The 26276-nt window shown below is 54.9% G+C and overlaps 1 protein-coding gene across 4 annotated transcripts in view; it reads right to left on the bottom strand.

Moving 5' to 3' along the window:
* Positions 1 to 26276, bottom strand: part of LOC123367685 (cGMP-dependent protein kinase 1-like) — a 58982-nt gene that overhangs the window by 25164 nt on the left and 7542 nt on the right. For 3 of the 4 annotated variants that reach the window (XM_045012082.1, XM_045012083.1, XR_006578593.1), the window contains exons 2-6: positions 22659 to 22794; positions 11492 to 11651; positions 10274 to 10440; positions 8668 to 8781; positions 7881 to 7986 (exon numbers count right to left, since the gene is read on the bottom strand). In XM_045012082.1, the coding sequence (XP_044868017.1) occupies positions 7881 to 7986; positions 8668 to 8781; positions 10274 to 10440; positions 11492 to 11651; positions 22659 to 22794 (683 nt within the window). Of the gene's footprint in view, positions 1 to 7880; positions 7987 to 8667; positions 8782 to 10273; positions 10441 to 11491; positions 11652 to 19977; positions 20016 to 22658; positions 22795 to 26276 lie in introns of those variants that run through there. The other variant, XM_045012084.1, reaches the window with a different exon arrangement.

The raw sequence follows: 26276 nt of genomic DNA, 5'->3' as shown, positions 1-26276 counted from the left end.
TGCTTCTGATGTACTTAAAAAACATTTGGAATTTTTGGCTAGCCATTCTTCAAACTCCTCTTTGGCTTTTCTTATTACACTCTTGCACTTAAGTTGGCAGTGTTTATGCTCCTTTCTATTTACCTCACTAGGATTTGACTTCCACTTTTTAAAGGAAGTCTTTGTATCTCTCACTGCTTCTTTTACATGGTTGTTAAGCCACAATGGTTCTTTTTTAGTTCTTTTAGTGTGTTTCTTAATTTGGGGCATACATTTAAGTTGGGCCTCTATTATGGTGTCTTTAAAAAATGTCCATGCAGCTTGCAGGGATTTCACTTTAGTCACTGTACCTTTTAATTTCTGTTTAACTAACCCCCTCATTTTTGCATAGATCCCCTTTTTGAAATTAAATGCCACAGTGTTGGGCTGTTGAGATGTTCTTCCCACCACAGGGATGTTAAATGTTAAATGTTATTATATTATGGTCACTATTTCCAAGTGGCCCTGTTATAGTTACCTCTTGGACCAGCTCCTGCGCTCCACTCAGCACTAAATCAAGGGTTGCCTCTCCCCTTGTGGGTTCCCGTACCAGCTGCTCCAAGAAGCAGCCATTTAAAGTATTGAGAAAGTATCGTTAAATTTTATCTCTGCATTTCGTCCTGAAGTGAAATGTTCCCAGTCAATATGGGGATAATTGAAATCCCCCACTATTTTTGAGTTCTTAATTTTGATAGCCTCTCTAGTTTCCCTTAGCATTTCATCATCACTATCACTGCCCTTGTCAGGTGGTCGATAATAGATCCCGAATGTTATATTCTTATTAGAGCATGAAATTACTATCCATAGAGATTCTATGGAACATGTGGATTCGCTTAAGATTTTTACTTCATTTGAATCTACACTTTCTTTCACATATAGTGCCACTCCTCCCCCCGCACGGCCTGTTCTGTCCTTCCGATATATTTTGTACCCCGGAATGATTGTGTCCCATTGATTGCTCTCAGTCCACCAGGTTTCTGTGATGCCTATTATATCAATATCCTCCTTTATCACAAGGCACTCTAGTTCACCCATCTTATTATTTAGACTTCTAGCATTTGTGTACAAGCACTTTAAAAACTTGTTCCTGTTTATTTGTCTGCCCTTTTCTGATGTGCCAGATTCTTTTTTATGTGACGGTTTATAATCTGATCTGGGCCTTACATTATCCTCTGCTCCTGACTATAATCTGGAGATTCTCTATCATCAGACTCTCCCCTAAGAGAAGTCTGTGTCCGATCCACATGTTCCTCTGCAGCAGCCGGCTTTCCCCCATCTCCTAGTTTAAAAACTACTCTACAACCTTTTTAATGTTTAGTGCCAGCAGTCTGGTTCCACTTTGGTTTAGGTGGAGCCCATCTCTCCTGTATAGGCTCCTCCCATCCCAGAAGTTTCCCCAGTTCCTAATGAACGTGAACCCCTCCTCTCTACACCGTCGTCTCATCCACGCATTGAGACTCTGAAGCTCTGCCTGCCTACCTGGCCCTGCGCGTGGAACTGGGAGCATTTCTGAGAATGCCACCATAGAGGTCCTGGATTTCAGTCTCTTCCCTATCAGCCTAAATTTGGCTTCCAGGACATCTCTCTCTCCTACCCTTCCCTATGTCATTGGTACCTACATGTACCACGACCACCGGCTCCTCCCCAGCACTACACATAAGTCTGTCTAGATGCCTCAAGAGATCCGCAACCTTCGCACCAGGCAGGCAAGTCACCATACGGTTCTCCCGGTCATCACAGACCCAGCTATCTACGTTTCTAATGATCGAATCTCCCATTACTAACACCTGCCTTTTCCTAGAAACTGGAGTTCCCTCCCCCGGAGAAGTAACCTCAGTGCGAGAGGCAACCCCAGCACCATCTGGAAGGAGGGTCCCAACTACGGGAAGGTTTCCCTCTGCTCCCATTGACTGCTCTGCTTCCCTGGGCCGTTCTTCCTCCTCAACAGCACAGGGGCTGTCTGAGCGGAGGTGGGACAATTCTACAGTGTCCTGGAAAACCTCATCCACATACCTCTCCGCCTCTCTTAGCTCCTCCAGTTCCGCCACCCTGGCCTCCAAAGTCCGTACATGGTCTCTGAGGGCCAGGAGCTCCTTGCACCGACTGCACACATACGCCACCCGCCCACAGGGCAGGTAATCATGCGTGCAACACTCAGTGCAATAAACTGGATAGCCCCCACTCTGCTGCTGGGCTTCAGCCTGCATTGTCTCCTGCAGCTACCTAAGTTAATGAAAGGGTTTTGTTTAAATCAAGAAGTTTTGAATGTAGTTTAGTTTACAGGTTTTAAAGGACGGCAAGTGAACCTTGCCCCCTTCCCACTCCCCTTCCCAACTCCCTTAGAATCATGAAATCATAGAATCTCAGGGTTGGAAGGGACCTCAGGAGGTATCTAGTCCAACCCCCTGCTCAAAGCAGGACCAAACCCAACTAAATCATCCCAGCCAGGGCTTTGTCAAGCCTGACCTTAAAAACCTCTAAGGAAGGAGATTCCACCACCTCCCTAGGTAACCCATTCCAGTGCTTCACCACCCTCCTAGTGAAAACGTTTTTCCTAATATCCAACCTAAACCTCCCCCTCTGCAACTTGAGACCATTACTCCTTGTTCTGTCATCTTCTACCACTGAGAACAGTCTAGATCCATCCTCTTTGGAACCCCCTTTCAGGTAGTTGAAAGCAGCTATCAAATCCCCCCTCATTCTTCTCTTCTGCAGACTAAACAATCCCAGTTCCCTCAGCCTCTCCTCATAAGTCATGTGCTCCAGCCCCCTAATCATTTTTGTTGACCTCCGCTGGACTCTCTCCAATTTGTCCACATCCTTCTTGTAGTGTGGGGCCCAAAACTGGACACAGTACTCCAGATGAGGCCTCACCAGTGCTGAGTAGAGGGGAATGATCACATCCCTCGATCTGCTGGAAATGCCCCTACTTATACAACCCAAAATGCCATTAGCCTTCTTGGCAACAAGGGCACACTGTTGACTCAGAGGCTGTGGCTACACTTAGCACTTCAAAGCGCTGCCGCGGTAGCGCTGCCGCGGCAGCGCTTTGAAGCGCTAAGTGTAGTCAAAGCGCCAGCGCTGGGAGAGAGCTCTCCCAGCGCTGTCCGTACTCCACCTCCCTGTGTGGGCTGGGGCTTTGACCACACTGGCGCTTTGCAGCGCCGGAGAGGGTGTGTTTTCACACCCTGCTGCAGCGCTGCAAATTTGTAAGTGTAGCCAAGCCCATATTCAGCTTTTCGTCCACCGTAACCCCTAGGTCCTTTTCTGCAGAACTGCTGCCCAGCCATTCGGTCCCTAGTCTGTAGCAGTGCATGGGATTCTTCCGTCCTAAGTGCAGGACTCTGCACTTGTCCTTGTTGAACCTCATCATATTTCTTTTGGCCCAATCCTCTAATTTGTCTAGGTCCCTCTGTATCCTATCCCTACCCTCCAGCGTATCAACCACTCCTCCCAGTTTAGTGTCATCTGCAAACTTGCAAAGGGTGCAGTCCACACCATCCTCCAGATCGTTAATGAAGATATTGAATAAAACCGGACCCAGCACCGACCCTTGGGCACTCCACTTGATACTGGCTGCCAACTAGACATGGAACCATTGATCACTACCTGTTGAACCCGACCATCTAGCCAGTTTTCTATCCACCTTACCGTCCATTCATCCAGCCCATACTTCTTTAACTTGCTGGCAAGAATACTGTGGGAGACTATCAAAAGCTTTGCTAAAGTCCAGAAATAGCACATCCACTGCTTTCCCCTCATCCACAGAGCCGGTTACCTCGTCATAGAAGGCAATTAGGTTAGTCAGGCATGACTTGCCCTTGGTGAATCCATGCTGACTGTTCCTGATCACTTTCCCCTCCTTTAAGTGGTTCAGGATTGATTCCTTGAGGACCTGTTCCATGATTTTTCCAGGGACTGAAAAACTCCCTGTTAGCAGCCCCTGGTCGCAAAGCTCCCTGGTTGCTTGTGCGCGGCTTTATAAAGCCCTGGCCTTCTTGATAGCCCCGCCCACTGACTAAGGCTCAGCCAATCAACAGAGGCTTCTAGCTTTCAGACCTTCCTTTGAAGCTCACAGCTTCCAACTGCCAACCACAGCACACGGTCCTCCAAACAACCAACCAAACAGACAGACGGACAGATTTATATAGAGGCAATATGACATTTTCTGTCTCATTATCTATCCCTTTCTTAATGATTCCCAACATTCTGTTCGCTTTTTTGACTGCCACTGCAGAGTGAGTGGATGTTTCCAGAGAACTATCCGCAGTGACTCCGAGGTGTCTTTCTTGAGTGGTAACAGCTAATTTAAACCCCAACATTTTATCTGTCTGGTTGTTATTATGTTTTCCAATGTGCATCACTTTGCATTTACCAGCCTTGAATTTCATCTGCCATTTTGTTGCCCAGTCACCCAGTTTTGTGAGTTCCTTTTGTAGCTCTTTGCAGTCTGCTTTGGACTTAACTATCTTGAGTAGTTTTGTATCATCTGCACACTTTGCCACCTCACTGTTTACCCCTTTTTCCAGACCATTTATGAATATGTTGAACAGCACTGGGCCCAGTACAGACCCTTGGGGACACCACTATTTACCTCTCTCCATTCTGAAAACTGACCATTTATTCCTACCCTTTGTTTCCTGTCTTTTAACCAGTTACTGATCCATGAGAGAACCTTCCCTCTTATCCCCTGACAGCTTACTCTGCTTAAGAGCCTTTGGTGAGGGACCTTGTCAAAGGCTTTCTGAAAACCTAAGTGCGTTATATCCACTGGATCCCCCTGGTCCACATGCTTGCTGACCCCCTCAAGGAATTCTAGTAGATTGGTGAGGCAGGATTTCCCTTTACAAAAACCATATTGACTCTTCCCCAACAAATTATGTTCATCTCTGTGTCTGACAGTTTTGTTCTTTACTATAGTTTCAACCAGTGGGGTGAGCTGGGGAAGGCCCAGGGCCCAGAGGCCCAGCCTGGAGCTCCGGCTCCGAGAGGGACGATGTGACTGACCCATGGAGGGAAGCAGCCACCCAGCCAGCTCCTCGGGGGCACAGGGGGTGGCAGACGGGCTCCCACTCCAGGCCCCAGGGACGTGCCTCGTTGGACTCTCCTGGGCTTGGACTCATCGGACCCCCAGGGGAGCGGAGGGAGGTGGCCAAGGGGGAGACACTCCTGGGGCGGGGAGATTCTGGGGCAGAAGCCCCGTGTCACACCCTGTGTGGTGCCACCCCATCGAATGCTGAAGGGCTGTGACTGGGGCTACGGGCCCAGGCGTGGAGCCATTCGCTTGCCTATGGCTCAGAGCCCTGGGCAGACACGGGCGGGCGGGGGCTGGTAGTCGGGGTTCTCCAGGTCACCAGCTCGGACGTCCTTGTGGGGAATGCCTGGGTCACCGTAGGACTAAACTCCACCCCGGTTCCTGCACCAGACCAGGGTCTGGACTATGTGAACCAGAAGGCTCAGACTGGAGGTGTCAGTGAAAATGCAAACAGCTGGGCTGGGCTGTAACCGTCAGGTCTCTGGGCCGCCCGAGGGGCTGCCTGGGCCGTGCGCCAGGTGACCAATAAACCCGCCTGGTTTCACAGCGCTGGGTGAGTGTCCCTGCAGGCGCTGGGCGAGGGGCACTGATCCCTGAGGAGAGGACACGTCCCCCCAGGCTCTGTCCCAGACTCGCTGCCCGGAGCTCCCGGGGTGGGGCCCCGTCTCAGGAGGCGGGGAGGCCGCGTGGCTCACCCCGGGGGAAGAGTGGGACCTGGGGGGGGGGTCAGGTCCCTCCCAGGGACTGTTCCCAGGCTGGGGGCTTAGCACTGACCCTGTGGGTCTGTGACTCCTACCATGACAACACCCTTGGTTTTACCCCTTCAATCTTTATCCAGAGTTTTTCAGCAGGTCTGCCTCCCACTTCTGCCTCAGCTCCGCGCAAGTGTAGGCAGCTTTGATAGAAAAGGCCACACCGAACACGTCCTCCCTTTCGCCCTGCCTGTCCGTCCTGAGCAGGCTGCACCGCTCCGGGCCAGGCAGCAGCCATGGGAACGAGCCCACCCAGGCTGCGTGTGGTCAGGCGGGTCAGAACTGGGATTATTCTAGCTCTTCCTGACTGTTTCCTACGCGTCCCGTGTCAGCACACAGACCGCTAAGATGTGCCGGAGCGTTCCCCTCTCTAGCCCTCTTGTCTCTCCTTGGTCCCTGCCATGACGGCCCAAACGGCCCCCAGATTCTGACCCCTCAGCACAGGTCTCTGGGCTCACCGAGGGGATTTTCTCTCCTGCCCTGTTGAACGTAGTTAAAGCCCCCGGCACTGGGCTCGCCAGCACGTATCCGAGGATACACTGCCCCTTCCTCGGCAGGCGGCCCCCACGGCTGCTCAGCCGGGCGCCGCAGGCGGGGGCTGGGAAGAAGTGCAGAGTGGCGAGGCCCACAGGAAGAGGGGACGAGTCACTGCTCAGACCCAGGAGGACAGACGCTGGAGACTGCAAGTGAGACCATGACAAGAGGACTTGCAGCCAGAAAGAACCGAAGGGGGAAGGCTGGAGAATCGCCCCTACACCAGGAAGAGGCACTGGTGAGCCCTCGGCTGGACAACGCGAGCACAGCTGCTGTGCCGTGGGTAGGAAAGAGGAATTCAGACTGGAAGAGGTGCCGAGAAGGGCGACGAGGCTGATGGCAGGAACGGAAAACCTGCCTTACGCGAGGGGACGCAACCAGCTCGGCTTGTTTAGCCTGACCAGACGCAGGCCGAGGGGAGATCGAATCGCTCCCTCTAAATCCACCCCAGGGACAAACACCAGGCTGGGAGAGGAGTTATTGAAGCTAAGCGCCCATGTGGACACAAGAACACGTGGCTAGAAACTGGCCATCAACAGGTTTAGACTTGAAATTAGATGAAGGTTTCTCACCACCAGAGGAGTGAAATTCTGGAGCAGCCGCCCAAGGGGAGCAGTGGGGACAAAACCCTGAACTGGCTTCCAGCCGGAGCGTGATCAGTTTATGGAGGGGATGGTGTGATGGGGCTGCCTACAATGGCATGGAGCTGATCTGCAACCGCTAGCAGCAAATCTCCCCAGCGGCCGGGATGGGACACTGCAGAGAATTCTTTCCCAGCTGCTGGCTGGTGGGTCTCACCCACATGCCCAGGGTCTAACTGATCCCCGGATTTAGGGCGGGGAAGGAATTTCCCCCGGGTCAGGCTGGCAGAGACCCTGGGTGGGGGTTTGCCTCCCTCTGCAGCCTGGGGCCTGGGTCACTCGCTGGTTTGAACTAGTGTGAATGGTGGAGTCTCTGTCACGTGAAACCTTGATTGAGGACAACAGAGGCTCGGGGCCTACTGCGGAGGCGGGGGGGGGGTTTGGGGGCTGCAGTGGGCAGGTCAGATGGGAGGATCAGGATGGGCCCTTCTGGCCTTGAAGCTTATGGGGCTAAAGGATGTCATGGGGGGGTAAGGAATGGGGCGCTGACCCCACGGAGAGGGACAGAGTGGGGCACTGACCCCGGGGGAGAGGTGGGGAGATATGGAAGGTGGGGAGGATGCTGACCCTGGGGTGGGAGCAGCCGCAGCACTGGGAACAGGGTGGGCAGGAGGGAGGCTCCAGGACTCAGGGCCTGGCTCCAGGAGGATGGGGATGGGATGGGGATGGGAGAGGCTGGGCCCCCCACGGGCGCTCCCCCCGCCCCCTCCCCTCCTCGAGGGGCCCGCCCCCACAGGCGCTCCCCCCCTCGAGGGGCCCCGCCCCCACAGGCGGTCCCCCCGCCCCCTCCCCTCCTCGAGGGGCCCCACCCCCACAGGCGCTCCCCCACTCCCCCACCTCGAGGGGCCCCGCCCCCACAGGCGCCCCCCCCCCGCCCCCAAGGGGCTGCCCCCCACTCACTCTCGGAGGGAGTCCAGGATCTCGGCCCGCCGGCGCTTGGCCTGGCTGGTGACGATGGTGCGGTAGGTCTGCCGGTCGATGGCCCAGAGCCGGACCTGGGTGAGTGCTGGGGGGAAGGGTTAGTCTGGGGGCGGGGGGAGGGGTCCCGGCTCTGCTCCATCAGCCAGGCTCACACGGGACCCAGCATTGCCTGGTCCTGCCACCACTAGGGGGGCAGCCGCGTCCAGGGGGGCAGCGCCAGAGCTGTGCTGGTGAGAGGTGGGGGGCAGTGGGGGGGAGCAGGGGCTCTGCTTGTTTGCAGCCCTCTGGGGCTGGGGCAGTGCCCAGGGTCCAGGGCACAGCAGGGTCTGGAGTTGGGGCAGGGGGTGTGGTGGGACCAGGGGCAGGGTCTGGGGCCGGGGCGGGGGCAGGGGATGGGAGCTGGGGTGGGGGTGAGGGCAGGGGCTGGGGTGGGGGCAGGAGGCGGAGCTGGGGCTAGGTCAGGGTCTGGGGCGGGGCCAGGGGCAGGGGCGGAGCTGGGGCGGGGTCAGGGGGCAGAGCTGGGGTGGGGGTTGGGCCAGGTCTGGGGCGGGGCCGGGGGCAGGGGGAGGAGCTGGGGGGGGGGTGGGGCCAGGTCAGGGTCTGGGGCGGGGGCGGGGGCAGGGGGAGAGCTGGGGGGATGGGGTCTGAAGTCAGGGCAGCAGCAGGGCTGGGGCGGGGTGGGAGCTGGGATGTGGCTGGGGCCAGGGGCAGCGAGTGGAGCTGGGTGGGGCCGGGGCAGGGCGGGGGCAGGGCGGGGAGCCCTCACCTGTGACGGTGGCCGTGCGTTTGCAGTGGTAGAGGATCGCCAGCTCCCCAAACACATCCCCCGGCAGCAGCGTGCGGAGGGGGCAGCCGCGCTGGGTCACACTCAGCTCCCCCTCTGCAAAGGAAAGCCCCTGAAATGGGACCGACAGACCCGCCCCTGCCCCCACCCCCAGCCCAGCTCCGCCCCCTGCCCCCACCCCAGACCATGGCCTGCCCCCACCCCCGCTCCGCCCCCTGCCCCCACCCCCGCCCCTGGCCTGGCCCCACCCCCACCTGCACCCCCTGCCCCCACCCCCGCCCCTGGCCCGGCCCCACCCCCACCCCAACCCCACCACTTCAACTGGCGTAACTCACCCATGGCAGGACTGTCGGGGGCGGGGTGCAGACAGGCGCGCAGGGCAGTGGGCTTGGGAACGGAGTGCACATGTTCCCGCACCGGGGGGCCGGGCACTCACACTCTTTCACACGCATACACAGGGGGGCCTGGACTGGCTCACACTGTCACACACACACGGGGCGGGGCTGGGCAGGGCTGGTGGATGCTCACACACACGGGCAGGGCCGGCTCCAGACCCCAGCACGCCAAGCACGCGCTTGGGGCGGCATTTTGCCGGCAGGGCGGCAGGCGGCTCCGGCGGCCCTTCCGCAGTCATGCCTGCAGAGGGTCCGCTGGTCCCGTGGGACCGGCGATCGCCAGAGCGCCCCCTGCGGCGCGCCGCCCTGCTTGGGGCGGCGGGATTCCTAGAGCCGCCCCTGCACACGGGGCGGGGCTGGCGCACGTGGGGCGGGGCTGGGCAGGGCTGGCTCACACACACACACACACACACACACGGGGCGGGGGCGGCACACATGGGGCGGGGCTGGGCAGGGCTGGTGGAGGCTCACACATGCACGGGGCTGGGCCTGTGCACGGGGAGCGGGACTGGGCAGGGCTGGCTCACACACACACACACACACACACACACGCACGGGGCGGGGCCGGCACACATGGGGCAGGGCTGGGCAGGGCTGGCTCACACGCTCACACACAAATGGGGCGGGGCCGGCACACATGGGGCAGGGCTGGGTAGGGCTGGCTCACACACACACACACACACACACACACACGGGGCGGGGCTGGGCAGGGCTGGCTCACACACACACGGGGCTGGGCCGGCGCACGGGGAGCGGGACTGGGCAGGGCTGGCTCACACACACACACACACACGGGGCGGGGCCGGCACACATGGGGCAGGGCTGGGCAGGGCTGGCTCATACATGCACGGGGCTGGGCCGGCGCACGTGGAGCGGGGCTGGGCAGGGCTGGCTCACACATGCACGGGGCTGGGCCGGCGCACGTGGAGCGGGGCTGGGCAGGGCTGGCTCACACATGCACGGGGCTGGGCCGGCGCACGTGGAGCGGGGCTGGGCAGGGCTGGCTCACACATGCACGGGGCTGGGCCGGCGCACGTGGAGCGGGGCTGGGCAGGGCTGGCTCACACACACACACACACACACACACACACACACACACACACATGCACGGGGCTGGGCCGGCGCATGGGGAGCGGGGCTGGGCAGGGCTGGCTCACACGCTCACGCATGCGCGGGGCGGGGCCAGTGCTCACCAGCGACGATGTACATGGCGTCGCCGTCGGCGCCCTCGGCCAGCACCGTGTGCCCCGGGCCGTGCCAGGCAGGCATGAAGCTCTGCACCAGGGCGTCTGCCTGGCCCTCGCCCAGGAGCCGCAGGAAGTCATTCCGCTCCACCGCCCCTGCAATCAGGCTGCGGTCCCTGGGAGGGAGGGAGGGAGGGATGGAGACGGGCGGGGCTGGGACCAGAGGTGGGTCGGTCCCTTCCGTTGGCCCCCGAGTCCGGGAGCCACCAGGCTGTGCCCCAAGACCCCACTCAGCCCAGGTGCAGGAAGCGGCCTGCCGTGGTGGGGGCTGGTTAGAGCAGGGGTGTCCCGGGCCCAACCACGACCCTGTACACCCAGCGGGACCCCCCCACCCCTGAGAACGACAGGTCCCAGCACAATGCTGCATCCTCCTGGCCACAGCGCCAGGACAGCGGCTGTTCCCCTAGCAACGCTGCAGGGGCTGGGGCAGGACCCCAGGGCTCAGCCTGGCCTAGTACAAATACCCCCCAGCTGCACCGCGCCCACCCCTGTGCTGGGGACACTGCTGGGGGGGCCAACTTACCGACTGCAGAAAACCCTGGCCCCACCCCTTCTCTGCAGCCCCACCCCCCCGCTCATGCCATTCCCCCCCCCCCCCCGGTCACTCACTCACTCACACCAGGCTGGGGGGGAGGGGGCGGGCTCTGGCTGGAGATGGGGATGAGGGGCTCAGAGCGTGGGAGGGGGCTTCAGGCTGGGGAGGGGTTGTGGGCTTCAGCCGGGCGGCACTGACCTCAGCCAGCACCTGGAAGCAGCAGCATGTCCCTCCAGCTCCTAGGCGCAGGGGCAGCCAGGGGGCTCTGCACGTTTCCCTCGCTGCAGGCACTGTCCTCACAGCTCCCATTGGCCAAAGTTCCCAGCCAACGGGAGCTGCAGAGCCGGTGCTCAGGGCAGGGGCAGCGTGCAGAGTCCCTGTGGCCGCCCCTGCGCCATGGAGCCGGCTGCTGCAGCCAACCGGACTTTTCATGGCCCGGTCAGCAGTGCTGACTGGACCCGCCAAGGTCACTTTTCAACTGGGCATTCCAGTCAATAACCAGACGCCTGGAAACCCTGGACACTGCCCCTGCCAGAGCCTGATCAGGGCTGGCATGCGCCCCCCACCATGGCCGGCCTTGCGCCGGGGGAGTCTGGCTGGCTGGGATTTCTCTGCCCCGCCCAAGGGATTACCTGGGTGACTTAGGGACGTGGGGCACCTGCAGGGCCTCGTCACTAGCAAGAGGCTCGGGGACAATGGGCTGGGCCCTGCTCGGCCTCCGTCCGCCATTGGCATCAGCCTGGTCTGCGAGCTCCCTGCTCACGCCGCCTCTGGGGTCCTCTCGTGCCCCGCCTGTGGCAGTGGGGAGAGACGCGCATGAGGCACCTGCCCAGCGCCCCCCAATACCCGCCCTATCACACCCACTCCTATCCCTCCCACCTGCGTCGGGGTGAGGAGTCCTGTGGGGCGGGCCCCGGGTGGTCGCTGGGACCAGCGGGCAGCCGGGCATCGGTGCACAAACACTGTCACAGTGATACACCCTGGCCGCTTACGCCAGGGACCCATCACTCCGCCAGGTGCCGAGTCAGCATTTTGCACTGGAAACTTGCCAAAATCAAGAGCCATTCGTTCTATGTCTCAGCACCAGCGAGGGAGGCGCCTTCACAGGCCAGTGCCTAGAAGCTAGTCATGACAAAGGGGGGGATGGGTTTGGTAATATTTTTAAGAAGCTGATGTGTGCCTCAGTTTCCCCCGTGTGCGGCACTGTTCCCCCGCGGGTGGGAGGTCTGGGGGCTCTGGGGCAGGTGAAGACACAGATGTGGATGGCGCCTGGCGGCCTAGGTCCCAGCTCCATGCAGCTCTCGAGGAGACAAGGGCAGATCCCATGGCCGGGACGTGGACACCTGGCGACCAGCGACCCAGAGAGACGTGGTCCTGCCTCTCCGCAGGGGGCTGAGCCCCATCCCCCGGCTCGGGGACAAAGGCCGGGGGGAAGTGAGACCCTGGGGAAGGTGACCCACAAAAGGGCCCCTCCCAAAGCAGAAGTCCCCAAACTGTGGGGTGTGCCTAGGGGGGCACAGAGGGCCTGGTGGGGGGGCCTGGCGGGGGCCTGGGCCAACCCCCACCGGGGATGGGAAAGGAGCATCACCCACCCCTGCCCCTGGTCCCGCTCTGACCTTGTCCCCCAGCCGGGGTTCCGCTCCCAGTCCCACCCCCGCCCCCAGCTGTAGCCCAGCCTCGGCCCCCTTACCAATGTCTGTGCCCGCCCCCGCCCCCAGAGCTGAGGCCCCACTCCCAGCTCAGGGCGGAGGGGGGCACACTGACAGGGGTAAGGGGGGACGCAACCCTGAAGAGTTTGGGGACCACTGTCCCAGACACTGTTCCAAAGCTGGGTCTGTGGATCCGGGACACTACCAGAACAACAGGCGAGGGACTGGGACATGCCGAGGGGCTGGAGTTTAGGGACATGTGACGAGATGTGTAACTTGTACAACAGCAGCCGAAATGAATAACCAGGGAACCCCTCTTCTGCATAAGGTGTATGTGACACTGCTGCACAAGACAGCTCCCCGGAGACCAGTATCACATCAACCCTCTTCCCTGCACTACAGTAATAGCCGTGACTGCCATCGGGAACTCGGGCTCTTACGGATATTTCATAATGAACCCAGGTGCAGGGACGTAACTGACTGTACAATTTCTCAACACACTGTTCAGCCACCAGGTAGCGCTTAAAACTAGCCTCAGCCATACCCAGCAGAGCTTTAAAGGATCTTCCGAGGAACACAAAGAACCTTCCCGAAGGACAGACTGGAGGCAGCATTTTGCAAGTGTGACGATGCGGTTCTGGCAGGACCCAACTGAGTTTGCCAATTCAGGACCAATTGCTTAACACAGGGCAGTCACAGCCCAAGGCTGGGGTTTTTCCACCTCTAAGGCAAACCAAACCAGCCAGACAAAGAGGACTTCGATTTCACCCCACTGGCTAACCACAAGTCACACAAGCAATTCCCTTAGACACTCCAGTCTCCCAGTATCACCACCAGTCCCACCCATCCTGGGGATGAATGGTTATGAAAACCAACACCCCAATAAAAGAAAAAGGTTCTCTCGATCCCAAAGGACCAAGCCCCAGACCCAGGTCAATATACACATCAGATCTTACCCACAAATCACGCTGTTGCCAATCCTTTAGAATCTAAAATCTAAAGGTTTATTCATAAAAGGAAAAAGGTAGAGATGAGAGCTAGAATTGGTTACATGGAATCAATTACATACAGTAATGGCAATGGTTCAGGCTTGTAGCAGTGATGGAATAAACTGCAGGTTCAAATCAAGTCTCTGGAACATCCCCAGCTGGGATGGGTCATCAGTCCCTTGTGTAGAGCTTCAGCTTGTAGCAAAGTCCCTCCAGAGGTAAGAAGCAGGATTGAAGACAAGATGGAGATGAGGCATCAGCCTTATATAGGCTCTTCCAGGTGTAAGAACACTTCTCTGTCCTTACTGTGGAAAATTCCAGCAAAATGGAGTCTGCAGTCACATGGGCAAGTCCCTGCAAACTTTGCTGAGTTACAAGGCGTATCTGCCTCCTCTCAATGGGTCAGTTGTAGCTGATGGTCCTTAATGGGCCATCAAGCAGGCTAGGCAGAGCTAACACCAACTTGTCTGGGGTGTCACCCAGAAGCACAGCACAGATTTGAAATACAGACAGGATAGAGCCAATACTTATAACTTCAACTACAAAATGATACACAGGCACCCAGACAGCATAATCATAACCAGCAACCCAGAACCTGGTCTTAGACACCTTATATGACCCCCTTTACCTAAGATTTGGTGCCACTACAGGACCTTGGTTGCAACCCATGTTCTATATGGTCCCAGTTTATATCAATAACATCACAGCAAGATTTTGAATAGCAAACAAACTCCACAAAGGAAGTGGAGATATACAGGGTCCCTCCTTAATGAATGCTATGGGGAAGCAAGTCAGCAGGCAGGTCGTTCACCTCTTGGACTTTACTGAAGACAGTCACTGTGACGGTGCTGCCGGTGGGAGCCAGCTGAGGTCACTCGATTAGGGTGAACTGCAAACAGAACGGGGCAGACAAACCCCAGAAGCTGGTGGTTATTCCAATTCTTAGATTTACCAACCAGCACAGAACAGTTTCACTGGTTACTCAGAAATTCAAACAACGCAGTTCTCTTAAAGTGTCCAGCCTTAGGCCTCCACCCAGACACACACATCAGATATGATGATGATTCCTGAAAATCTTATCTCAGCATATAAAGGAACACTTTCCTGAGCAACAACAGACTCTTTCTGGGTCTTACTTTGTCACAGAGTGTGGGGGAGTCCGGCCCTGCACCCCTCTGCCTGGGACTCACAGGGACTCTCAGCCAGCCAGTAAAACAGAAGGTTTATTGGACAACAGGAACGCAGGCTACAGCAGAGCTTGGAGATACAGCCAGGACCCCTCAAACTGGTCCTTCTGGGGGTGCAGGGAGCTTAATTCCCAGCTTGGGATTCCCTGCACTGCACCCCCCAGCCCCAAACCGAAACTGACCCAACCCTCTCCAGCCGGCCCCCTGCCTTTGTCTAGCTTCCCAGGCAAAGGTGTTGACCTCCCCTCCCCCTGCCTAGCTCAGGTATTGTCCATCACCTAAAGTCCTCCCCGGCTCTCCCATCCCACAGCAGGGGCAGTTCTAGGATTTGCGGTGCCCCAAGCAGGGCGGCTCGCCGCGGGGGGCGCTCTGGCGGTCGCCGATCCTGCGGCTCCGGTGGACCTCCCACAGGCGTGCCTGCGGAGGGTCCCGCGGCTCCGGTGGAGCATCCGCAGGCACGCCTGCGGGAGGTCCACCAGAGCTGCCTGCCACCCTCCCGGCGACCGGCAGAGCGCCCCCCGCGGCATGCTGCCCCAAGCACGCGCTTGGCATGCTGGGGCCTGGAGCTGGCCCTGCCACACAGACAGTCCCTACTCCATCACATCCTTACATCCAGGATCACCCCTGGCCCATCAGGCAGATTCCTACACAATCCCCTTTCAGGCAAACTCAAACTCACTAGATTAAAGGTCAGAAGCCTTCTCCTTCCCTTTGCCACACACAAGCTCAGGAATCTTTTCCTTCTTGCTACAAGTTTCAAACTGTCAGTAGGTAACACAATCAAATCACCTTTCTGCTCTCCTTGTGGCCTGGCTAGGGTATCACCCTGATCAAACAGAGTTGCTACACCCTTTCCAGCCACACATTAGCAACTGGCAAAATATAAGCACCAGAATTGTCTGGTCTCTGGGATTTTGCTAAGACACTAACTGGATGCAACCTAGTCACAGGGCCATTCTCCCCAGCAGACCCAAACTTAGGACCATTCCCTTCCTGGGCTTTAGCTGAATCCAGAACCAACTCTGAGACAACTGCACTATTCTCAACCCTCACAGGCTGAAAGGCACCTTCCATCTGCTCCACAGACAAAGAACTGGAGACACATTCTCCTTTACCAAAAAGCACAGGAGTACTTGTGGCACCTTAGAGACTAACACATTTATTTGGGCATAAGCTTTTGTGGACTAAAACCCACTTCATCAGATGCATGGAGTGGAAAATACAGTAGGAAGATATATATACACAGAGAACACGAACATGCCTCCAGCTTTCATCCAGACCACATCACACGATCCATTGTCTACAGCCAAGCTCTAAAATACAACTGTGTTGCCGGCACAGAGGCCCGAGGCAGCAACAGGGGTTCGTTGCCCGGTGTGCTTCGCTCCAATAAACACACCAAGGTGGAGAAGCAGACAAAGTTTATTTGAGCCCAAATAAGGTGCAAGGGAGACATTACAATCTCAAATCCTGCACACCGATACAAGCCGTTTTTCTCTTCTTATACATGATTTCAGCTAAGCATTCCCCATTACCCCCACACTCCTCCCCCTTACCCCACCTTCTTCCCCCTCCCGTCTATTTTTCTATAGCAAATACATCATGCAAGTAGCAATTACACTAAGCAGGTTAAATCATACTTGGCAAAAACCACTTTAGCTCGTTAGTAACTCTTCTGTGAACAGTCATCTTGTCTCACTGTTATTCTGCCCCCCCTCGCCCCCCAGCCAGGTGCAAGCAGGCCTCATCATTTCCTCCTGGTATCAGTGTTGCACTGATAACTAGCTGCTATACATTCCATTCTCAGTTACTGGCCTGCTAGATCTATTAGAGTTTAAGATGGGGGCACTTGGGTCAGATATGGAGTGACTTTAGTTCATTCAGGCCTAATACAGATGCCTGATGACACCAACAACTGCATTTGCTCCAATCCTTCAGACAGAGACAAACACCTACAAGATCTCTATCAAGTGTTCTTAAAACTACAATACCCACCTGCTGAAGTGAAGAAACAGATTGACAGAGCCAGAAGAATACCCAGAAGTCACCTTGTCCAGGACAGGCCCAACAAAGAAAGTAACAGAATGCCACTAGTCGTCACCTTCAGCCCCCAACTAAAACCTCTCCAGCGCATCATCAAGGATCTACAACCTACCCTGAAGGACGATCCCTCACTCTCACAGATCTTGAGAGACAGGCCAGTCCTCGCTTACAGACAGCCCCCCCAACCTGAAGCAAATACTCACTAGCAACCACACACCACACAACAAAAACACCAACCCAGGAACCTATTATTGCAACAAATCCCAATGCCAACTCTGTCCACATATCTATTCAAGGGACACCATCATAGAACCTAATCACATCAGCCACACCATCAGGGGCTTGTTCACCTGCACATCTACCAATGTGATATATGTCATCATGTGCCAGCAATGCCCGGACAGTCTCTATGCAAAAGAATAAATGGACACAAATCAGACATCAAGAATTGTAACATTCAAAAACCAGTCGGAGAACACTTCAACCTCCCTGGTCACTCAATTAGACCTAAAAAAAAATTCAAAAACAGACTCCAATGAGAAACTGCTGAATTGGAATTAATTTGCAAACTGGACACCATTAAATTAGGCTTGAATAAAGACTAGGAGTGGCTGAGTCATTATACAAAGTAAAAACTATTTCCCCATGCTAATTTCGCCCCCACTGTTACTCACACCTTTTTGTCCACTGTTTGAAATGGGCCATCCTGATTATCACTACAAAGGTTGTCTTCTCCTGCTGATAATAGCTCAATTTAACTGATTTGTTTCCTTAGAGTTGGTATGGCAATCCCCATCTTTTCATGTTCTGTGTGTGTGTGTGTGTATTATATAGATATATATCTATATATCTTCCTACTGTATTTTCCACTCCATGCATCTGATGAAGTGGGTTTTAGCCCAGGAAAGCTCTTGCCCAAATAACTGTGTTAGTCTCTAAGGTGCCACGAGGACCCCTCGCTGTTTTTGCTGATACAGACTAACACGGCTCTGCTCTGAAACCTTCCCCTTCACCAGACACCCAGCTTGGGATCTCATTTCCCTTGTCCCAGCACACAGGGCTGTTCACAGACAACTGCTTGGAGACCGAGGTAGCTCCCTCCATAGGCAAGTCAATACCCCTGACAGAGACAGGCACATTCCCTTCACTGTCACATTTCTCCACACAGGACACAGGTAAGGGATAGGGACATTCATCTTCCACTATCCCTCCCTTCCCAAACTGCTGACTAGACCAAGCCATCAGCTCACAAGGCTGCCTGGGCTCCTCCAAACTTTCCCTGCCTCCCTCTCCCTTGTCCCAGCACCCAGAGCTGGTTACAGCCGAATACTGGGAGAGTGGGGCAGCTTCCTTACCAGGCCCATGGCCACTCCCCACGGAGAAGCTGCCTCTCTTTTCACTCCACTGAGCCACTTCCAGCAAATCACAGTCACCCTCTTCAGGTTCCCTTTTATGAGCTGTACCAGCCACCAATCCATCACCCATCACAAATCTCCCCTCTCCTTCCTCAGCGAGGGCTTCCCACTGACCATCCACTTGAATCTGCTCCTGAGAAACATTGTCCTGATTAATGAAAACTTTCTGTGCTTTATTTACTTCCAGATTCACTCCTGAGACATCAGACAGACATTCAGACACTTCATTCACAGCCAAACAGCTCTTCTCCTCAGACAAACAATTGGAGAAACCCTCCCCAGGCAAGTCATTGCCCGTAACAGACCCAGGTTTAAGATCATTCCTCTCCTGTGACTGGCTACCTGGACTGAACAAAGCTTTAACATCTTCCTCAATCAAAAGCTCCTTAGGCAATAACTTCCCTACCCCAGCTCTCACTTCATGCTGAGCCCTGTTCCATTCGAGGTGGATTCTGGCTAAAGGCACATGCACAGTAAACTCACAGAGGATCACAACATTCACACTCTGATTTGGTAAATAATCTTCCTCTTTGACCAGATCTGCTTTAACAAGAGTGATGGTGGAAGCCATAACTTGCCCTAAACAGCTTTGACCATTGACCTTTACACTCTCTATGAATGTTCCATGACCACTCCCACACAGAGCACGGGCATAATTTATGGGGCCACCTTCTACTGACCTCACAGTAACAGCATTGACATACAAGGTGGCCGTGTTGGGGCACATTTGGTTACCCCCAGACCACTGCTCAGAGTTACACAACATACCCACATTGTTACAAACTGGACTTTCGAGAGGATACAGTCTCTGCTGTTCTTCCCTTGCTTCTTTGACTTGGAGCTGAAGTCTGGCAATTTCTTGTCGCATCTGGCGAACCCTCTTCTCAGCAGCCAGCAGCTCCGGACGCCCCCTACCCCCTACGAGCCCTTTCCTCTCTCTCATCAGCCTCCTTCTTTCTTTCCCATTCAGCCATTCGCTCTTTGGCTTCTCTCTCTACCTCGGCCGTCTTTTGCTTGTCCAGCAATCGCAGATCTGCTAGTTTCTGTTCATGCTCCAGTTGCAGTTTATTTGCTGCCTTTTGCATTCCAGTTGCTTCTGCAGTTTCTGTAGCATCAGGTAAGGGCCGTGCTCCTGCCTCCTGATCACTGGCCATTAACAGCTCTCTCAGGTCTTGAGCTTTAGCAAGAAAGCTACAGATCATCCCCTTTCTGAACACAAATCTGCCAGGGCTTTTTTGCCAAGGCCTCATACGCTCTTTGCTCACCCATTGCAACTGCTCTTCAACCAACCAAACTCTCAATACCAACATTCCAATTTGGACAGCGTGAGGTTCTGACCCAAAGCTTCATTGACCTGGCTCTGTGGATCCTTGCACAACTACGCCACTGTGACAATGCTGCATCTGGCAGGACCCCACTGAGAGTGCCAATTCAGGACAAATTGCTTAACAGAGGGCAGTTACAGCCCTAGGCTGGGGTTTTTCCACCTCTAAGGCAAACCAAACCAGCCAGACAAAGAGGACTTTGGTCTCACCCCACTGGCTAACCACAAGTCACACAAGCAATTCCCTTAGACACTCCAGTCTCCCAGTATCACCACCAGTGCCACTCGTCCTGGGGATGAATGGTTATGAAAACCAACACCCCAGTAAAAGAAAAAAGATTCTCTCAATCCCAAAGAATCAAGCCCCACCCCGAGGACAATATACACATCAGATCTTACCCACAAATCACGCTGTTGCCAATCCTTTAGAATCTAAAATATAAAGGTTTATTCATAAAAGACAGAAATATAGATGAGAGCTAGAATTGGTTACATGGAATCAATTACATACAGTAATGGCAAAGTTCTTGGTTCAGGCTTGTAGCAGCGATGGAATAAACTGCAGTTTCAAATCAAGTCTCTGGAACATCCCCATCTGGGATGGGTCATTCAGTCCCTTGTGTAGAGCTTCTGTTTGTAACAAAGTCCCTCCAGAGGTCAGAAGCAGGATTGAAGACAAGATGGAGGAGATGCAGCAGCCTTTTATAGTCTCTGCCCTGTGGACAATCACAGCAGCAAGATGGAGCCTGGAGTCACATGGGCAAGCCACATGTCCATGATGACTCAGTTCTTTACAGGCCAACGCCATTGTTTACATGTTAGTTTGAAAGTTCCCAGGACAGCTCAGATGTGGATTGGAGTCTCCCAAAGTCCATTGTCAGGTAAGTGTTTCTTGATTGGGCACTTCCTGAGAATTGCCCCTTCTCAAGAAGCTGCCCAAATGCTTCACTGAGGCTTCTTAGAATCAAACACACTGAGATACCAGTACAGAGCCCATGATCTATATGGTTACAGTTTATGTCAATAACGTCACATGGACAAAATGTGACTTTGATAATTTTCCTGGCAGCCCACGTTACCCACAAGCGAATGGAGAGGCTGACAGCTGTGCAGACAGCCCAGAAAACCCACAGCAGGGAGATCCATTCCTTGCTCTCCTGAGCTACAGCTAAACACCAGCAGCAGCTACTGGATACAGCCCAGCACAGCGCCTGACGGGAAGACAACTCAGAACTACTGTGCCAGCTCTGGAAACGACCCTGCCTACACAGGGCCCAGCCAATCAGATAAAACAGCCACACGAGCTTGTGGACACTTTTACAACAGGTGTCACTCAGAGACCTGCGGGGACAGAAGCTACTGGCCACGTTCATGTCAAACTGGATGAAGAAAAAGGCCGGACAGCCCCAACTGTCATAAATAAAAAGAATTCGGAGCCCGGATCCTACGTGCTCGAGACCGACAGAGGAGAGTTCAGCAGAAACCGTGGCCATCTGCAGCTGAGAGCAGAAAGATCAATTAACCCAGCAAACCCTACAGATGGTGGATGCAGAACAAGACGATGACTCAAGGATTTTGGACCAGCCACAGCCAGACGACCCAGTTGTTACGGGATGGCTCCGTGTCATTAGAAAACCAGCATGAGTCAGAGACTCGTAACGGACTGGTCAGCGTGGCATCCCCCACACCAGCTCCTGCACCCCAAGCCCCTGCCCCAGGCTCAGCCTGGAGCCCCCCTACACCCAAGCTCTCTCCCAGAGCCCGCGGGGCAGGGACTTCGGGGAAGGGGGGCAAGGACGGGGCAGAGGCAGGGGGAGCCGGGCCAGGGGTGGGGGGGGTTCGAGCACCCACCAGGCAGAGGGGATGTCAGCACCTCTGGCGACAGGGGATGGATCACTGGACGCTGTCAGAAGACAGGACACTGAGCTAGATGGACCTTTAGTCTGACCCGGCGCAGGCGTTCGTATGGTCTGTTGTCATGTTCTCTAGACCTTTCATCATTTCTGTTGCTCTTCTCTGGACTCTCTCCAATTCGTCCACATCCTTCCTGTAATGTGGCGCCCAGAACTGGACACAATCCAGCTGAGGCCGTATCAGCGCAGAGCAGAGCGGAAGAATCACAGCTCGTGTCTTGCCCTTACAACACTCCTGCTAATACAGCCCAGACTGAGGTTTGCTTTTTATGCAACAGCGTTACACTGTTGACCTATATTTAGCTTGTGATCCACTATGACCCCCAGATCCCTTTCCGCAGTATCCTTCCTAGGCAGCCATTGCCCATTCTGTATGTGTGCAACTGATTGTTCCTGCCTAAGTGGAGTCCTTTGCATTTGTCCTGATTGAATTTCATCCTGTTTACTTCAGACCATTTCTCCAGTTTGTCCAGATCATTTTGAATTTTAATCCTGTCCTCCAAAGCACTCGCGACCCCTCCCAGCTAGGTCTCTGTGCCATTATCTAAATCACTGATGAAGTGATTGACCAGAACTGGACCCAGAACTGATCCCTGTGGGACCCCACTCGTTATGTCCTTCCAGCCTGACTGTGACCCACTGATAACTACTCTCTAGGAACGATTTTCCAACCAGTTTTGCACCCACCTTATAGTAGCTCCATCTAGGTTGTATTTCCCCAGTTTGTTTATGAGCAGGTCATGCGAGACAGTATCAAAAGCCTTACTAAAGTCAAGATAGACCACATCTACTGCTTCCCCCCATCCACAAGGCTTGTTACCCAGTCAAAGAAAGCTCTCAGGTTGGTTTGACAAATCCATGCTGACTGTCACTTATCACCTCATTATCTTCTAGGTGTTTGCAAAGTGATTGCTTCATTATTTGCTCCATTATCTTTCAGGGTACAGAAGTTAAGCTGACTGGGCTGTAATTCCCTGGGTTGTCCCTATTTCCCTTTTTAGAGATGGGCACTAGATTTGCCCTTTTCCAGTCTTATGGAATCTCTCCCGTCTTGAAGAGAATCGCTAATGGCTCAGAGTGTGTCACTGGTCAGCCGCTAGGCAGCCCTGTGTGCAAAACACCGATTAGACAAGGAACCTCAGCCAGGCCAGGCCGAGCTTGGCAGGGCCCGGTGATGGACCCAGCCGGGGGCTACCTTGCTCAGAGGTAAGCCCTGTAGTCAGCAGGGGTGTGGGGAAAGCCACATGCCCCCCCCCCAGGGGCACCCCGTCCCTCTTACCCTGCTCCTGCGTGCCTGTCCGCCTCGCCATGCTCTGCAGATACTCCCGCTCCTCCTGCAGCCACCGCTCTCGTAGCTGCTGGTCCATCTCCCAGCCTGGGCGGGGGCTGGGCAGCTGGCCTACGCCGTCCTCGGGCTGTTAGAGACAGACAGGGACATGCACTAGCAGGATGGAGCGAATCCTGCCCTCCCCGGCCTAGTCACCGCCAGCCGCACAAACACGCAGGGACCCTTAGCACGGCACGCCAGCCTGGATCCCGCCACATGGCCATGCCACCCATGGGACGGAGAATCCCAGGGGAATCAGCAACCTGAACAGAATCTCCTGGAGATCCCAGCAGCTCACGCCTTCCATCCCAGAGCAGGAGTGAACACTTCACCCCCGGGGCTCGCAGCAGTACCCAGGGAGTGGGGAAACTGAGTCACGCAGCTGGTTCATAGAATCATAGAATCTCAGGGTTGGAAGGGACCTCAGGAGGTATCTAGTCCAACCCCTTGCTCAAAGCAGGACCAAACCCAACTAAATCATCCCAGCCAGGGCTTTGTCAAGCCTGACCTTAAAAACCTCTAAGGAAGGAGATTCCACTACCTCCCTAGGTAACCCATTCCAGTTCTTCACCACCCTACTAGTGAAAAAGTTTTTCCTAATGTCCAACCTAAACCTCCCCCTTTGCAACTTGAGACCATTACTCCTTGTTCTGTCATCTTCTACCACTGAGAACAGTCTAGATCCATCCTCTTTGGAACCCCCTTTCAGGTAGTTGAAAGCAGCTATCAAATCCCCCCTCATTCTTCTCTTCTGCAGACTAAACAATCCCAGTTCCCTCAGCCTCTCCTCATAAGTCATGTGCTCCAGCCCCCTAATCATTTTTGTTGCCCTCCGCTGGACTCTCTCCAATTTATCCACATCCTTCTTGTAGTGTGGGGCCCAAAACTGGACACAGTACTCCAGATGAGGCCTCACCAGTGCTGAGTAGAGGGGAATGATCACATCCCTCGATCTGCTGGAAATGCCCCTACTTATACAACCCAAAATGCCATTAGCCTTCTTGGCAGCAAGGGCACACTGTTGACTCATATTCAGCTTTTCGTCCACCGTAACCCCTAGGTCCTTTTCTGCAGAACTGCTGCCCAGCCATTCGGTCCCTAGTCTGTAGCGGTGCATGGGATTCTTCCGTCCTAAGTGCAGGACTCTGCACTTGTCCTTGTTGAACCTCATCATATTTCTTTTGGCCCAATTCTCCAATTTGTCTAGGTCCCTCTGTATCCTATCCCTACCCTCCAGCGTATCAACCACTCCTCCCAGTTTAGTGTCATCTGCAAACTTGCTGAGGATGCAGTCCACACCATCCTCCAGATCGTTAATGAAGATATTGAATAAAACCGGCCCCAGCACCGACCCTTGGGGCACTCCACTTGATACCAGCTGCCAACTAGACATGGAACCATTGATCACTACCCGTTGAGCCCGACCATCTAGCCAGTTTTCTATCCACCTTACCGTCCATTCATCCAGCCCATACTTCTTTAACTTGCTGGCAAGAATACTGTGGGAGACTGTATCAAAAGCTTTGCTAAAGTCCAGAAATAGCACATCCACTGCTTTCCCCTCATCCACAGAGCCGGTTATCTCATCATAGAAGGCAATTAGGTTAGTCAGGCATGACTTGCCCTTGGTGAATCCATGCTGACTGTTCCTGATCACTTTCCCCTCCTTTAAGTGGTTCAGAATTGATTCCTTGAGGACCTGTTCCATGATTTTTCCAGGGACTGAGGTGAGACTGACTGGCCTGTAGTTCCCTGGATCTTCCTTCTTCCCTTTTTTAAAGATGGGCACTACATTAGCCTTTTTCCAGTCGTCCGGGACCTCCCCCGATCGCCATGATTTTTCAGTCTTCATGAATCTTACCAACTCCCCACATTCTCTTTGCTTTACACACCGTAACTCCTTGCCCAGCTCCTACCTGTGGTACGTCCCTGCCCCACATACGTGGGCATGAATTCTTGGCTCCACACCTTAGCTAAGCAACCCTGAGTAACTGAATCAGTGAGCGCCCTACTGTGGGGCACCGAGGAACTGAAATTACCCTGCATGTGTCTGGTACTGTATTTACCCCCGTGCTCCCCCACAGCCACCTCTGGGGTGGAACACAGGCAGCAGCTGTTCAACTGCACCAACCCTGCACCAACCCTGCATGGCATTTTGGGTGAGGGAAGAGTGAACAGCATCAGTGAACCAAAGAACAGCCAGGCGGGGTCAGACCAAAGGTCCATCTAGCCCAGTGGTCTCCAACCTTTTTACGCACAAGATCACTTCTGGAATGTAAGATCAACCCAGGATCTGTCCCGACCCATTCACGCCATTCCCCCCTCCCTCCCTTTCACCGGGCTGGGGCAGGGGGCTCTGGGCTGAGCCTGGGGCAGGGGCTTGGGGTGCAGGAGTGAAGGGAATGGGCTCTGGGAGGGAGTTTGGTGCAGGAGGGGGGTCTGGGCTGGGACAGGGGGGTGGAGTGAAGGAGCAGGTGCGAGGTGCAGGCTCCGGCCGGGAGGTGCTTACCCCGGGCAGCTCGCAACCAGCCACAGCAGGGCTCAGGCAGGCTGCTTCCCTACCCTGGCCCCATGCCGCTCCCGGAAGTGACTGGCTGCTGGCACGTCTCTGCGGCCCCTGGGGTAGGGGACAGCACACGGAGCCAGCTCCCCCCCTGCCCCCATGGCCGCAGAGACGTGCCAGCAGCCAGCCACCTCCGGGAGCACCATGGGGCCAGGGCAGGCAGGCAGCCTGCCTGAGCCCTGCTGCGCCACTGGGCTTTTAGCATCCCAGAGATCACAATCGACTGGCAGAAGCTCCAGGATCGACCAGTCGATTGTGATCGACGGGTTGGTGACAACTGATCTAGCCCAGCGTCCTGTCTTCTGATATTGACCAATGCCAGGTGCCCCAGAGGGAATGAACAGAACAGGGAATCGTCCAGTGATCCATCCCGTCGCCCATTCCCGGCTCCTGCAAACAGAGACTAGAGACACCATCCCTGCCCATCCTGGCTAATAGCCATTGATGGACCTGTCCTCCAGGAACTTCTCTAGTTCTTGTTTGAACCCTGTTATAGTCTTGGCCTTCACAACATCCCCTGGCGAGGAGTTCCCTGGGCTGACTGTGCGTTGTGTGAAGAAATACTGCCTTGTGTTTGTTTTAATCCTGCTGCCTGTTCATTTCATTTGATGACCCCTGGTTCTTGAGGTATGAGGAGGAGTAAAGAACACGTCCTTATTTACTGTCTCCACACCAGGCATGATTTTATAGATCTCTGCCATATCCCGCCTTAGTCGTCTCTTTTCCAAGCTGAAAAGTCCCAGTCTGTTTAATCTCTCCTCATATGGAAGCTGTTCCATACACCTAATAATTTTTGTTGCCCTTTTCTGAACCTTTTCCAATTCCAATAGATTTTTTTTGAGATGGGGCGACCACATCTGCATGCAGTATTCAAGGTGTGGGCGTACCAGGGATTTATATAGCAGCAATCTGATATTTTCGGTCTCATTATCTATCTCTTTCATAATGATTCTCAACATGCTGTTCGCTTTTTTGGCTGTCGCTGCACATTGAGTGGATGTTTTCAG

This window comes from Mauremys mutica, chromosome 3 (genome assembly GCF_020497125.1).
Source record: "Mauremys mutica isolate MM-2020 ecotype Southern chromosome 3, ASM2049712v1, whole genome shotgun sequence".
In the NCBI taxonomy this organism is placed as follows: Eukaryota; Metazoa; Chordata; order Testudines; family Geoemydidae; genus Mauremys; species Mauremys mutica.
This window is presented reverse-complemented; position numbering and strand designations above follow the sequence as displayed.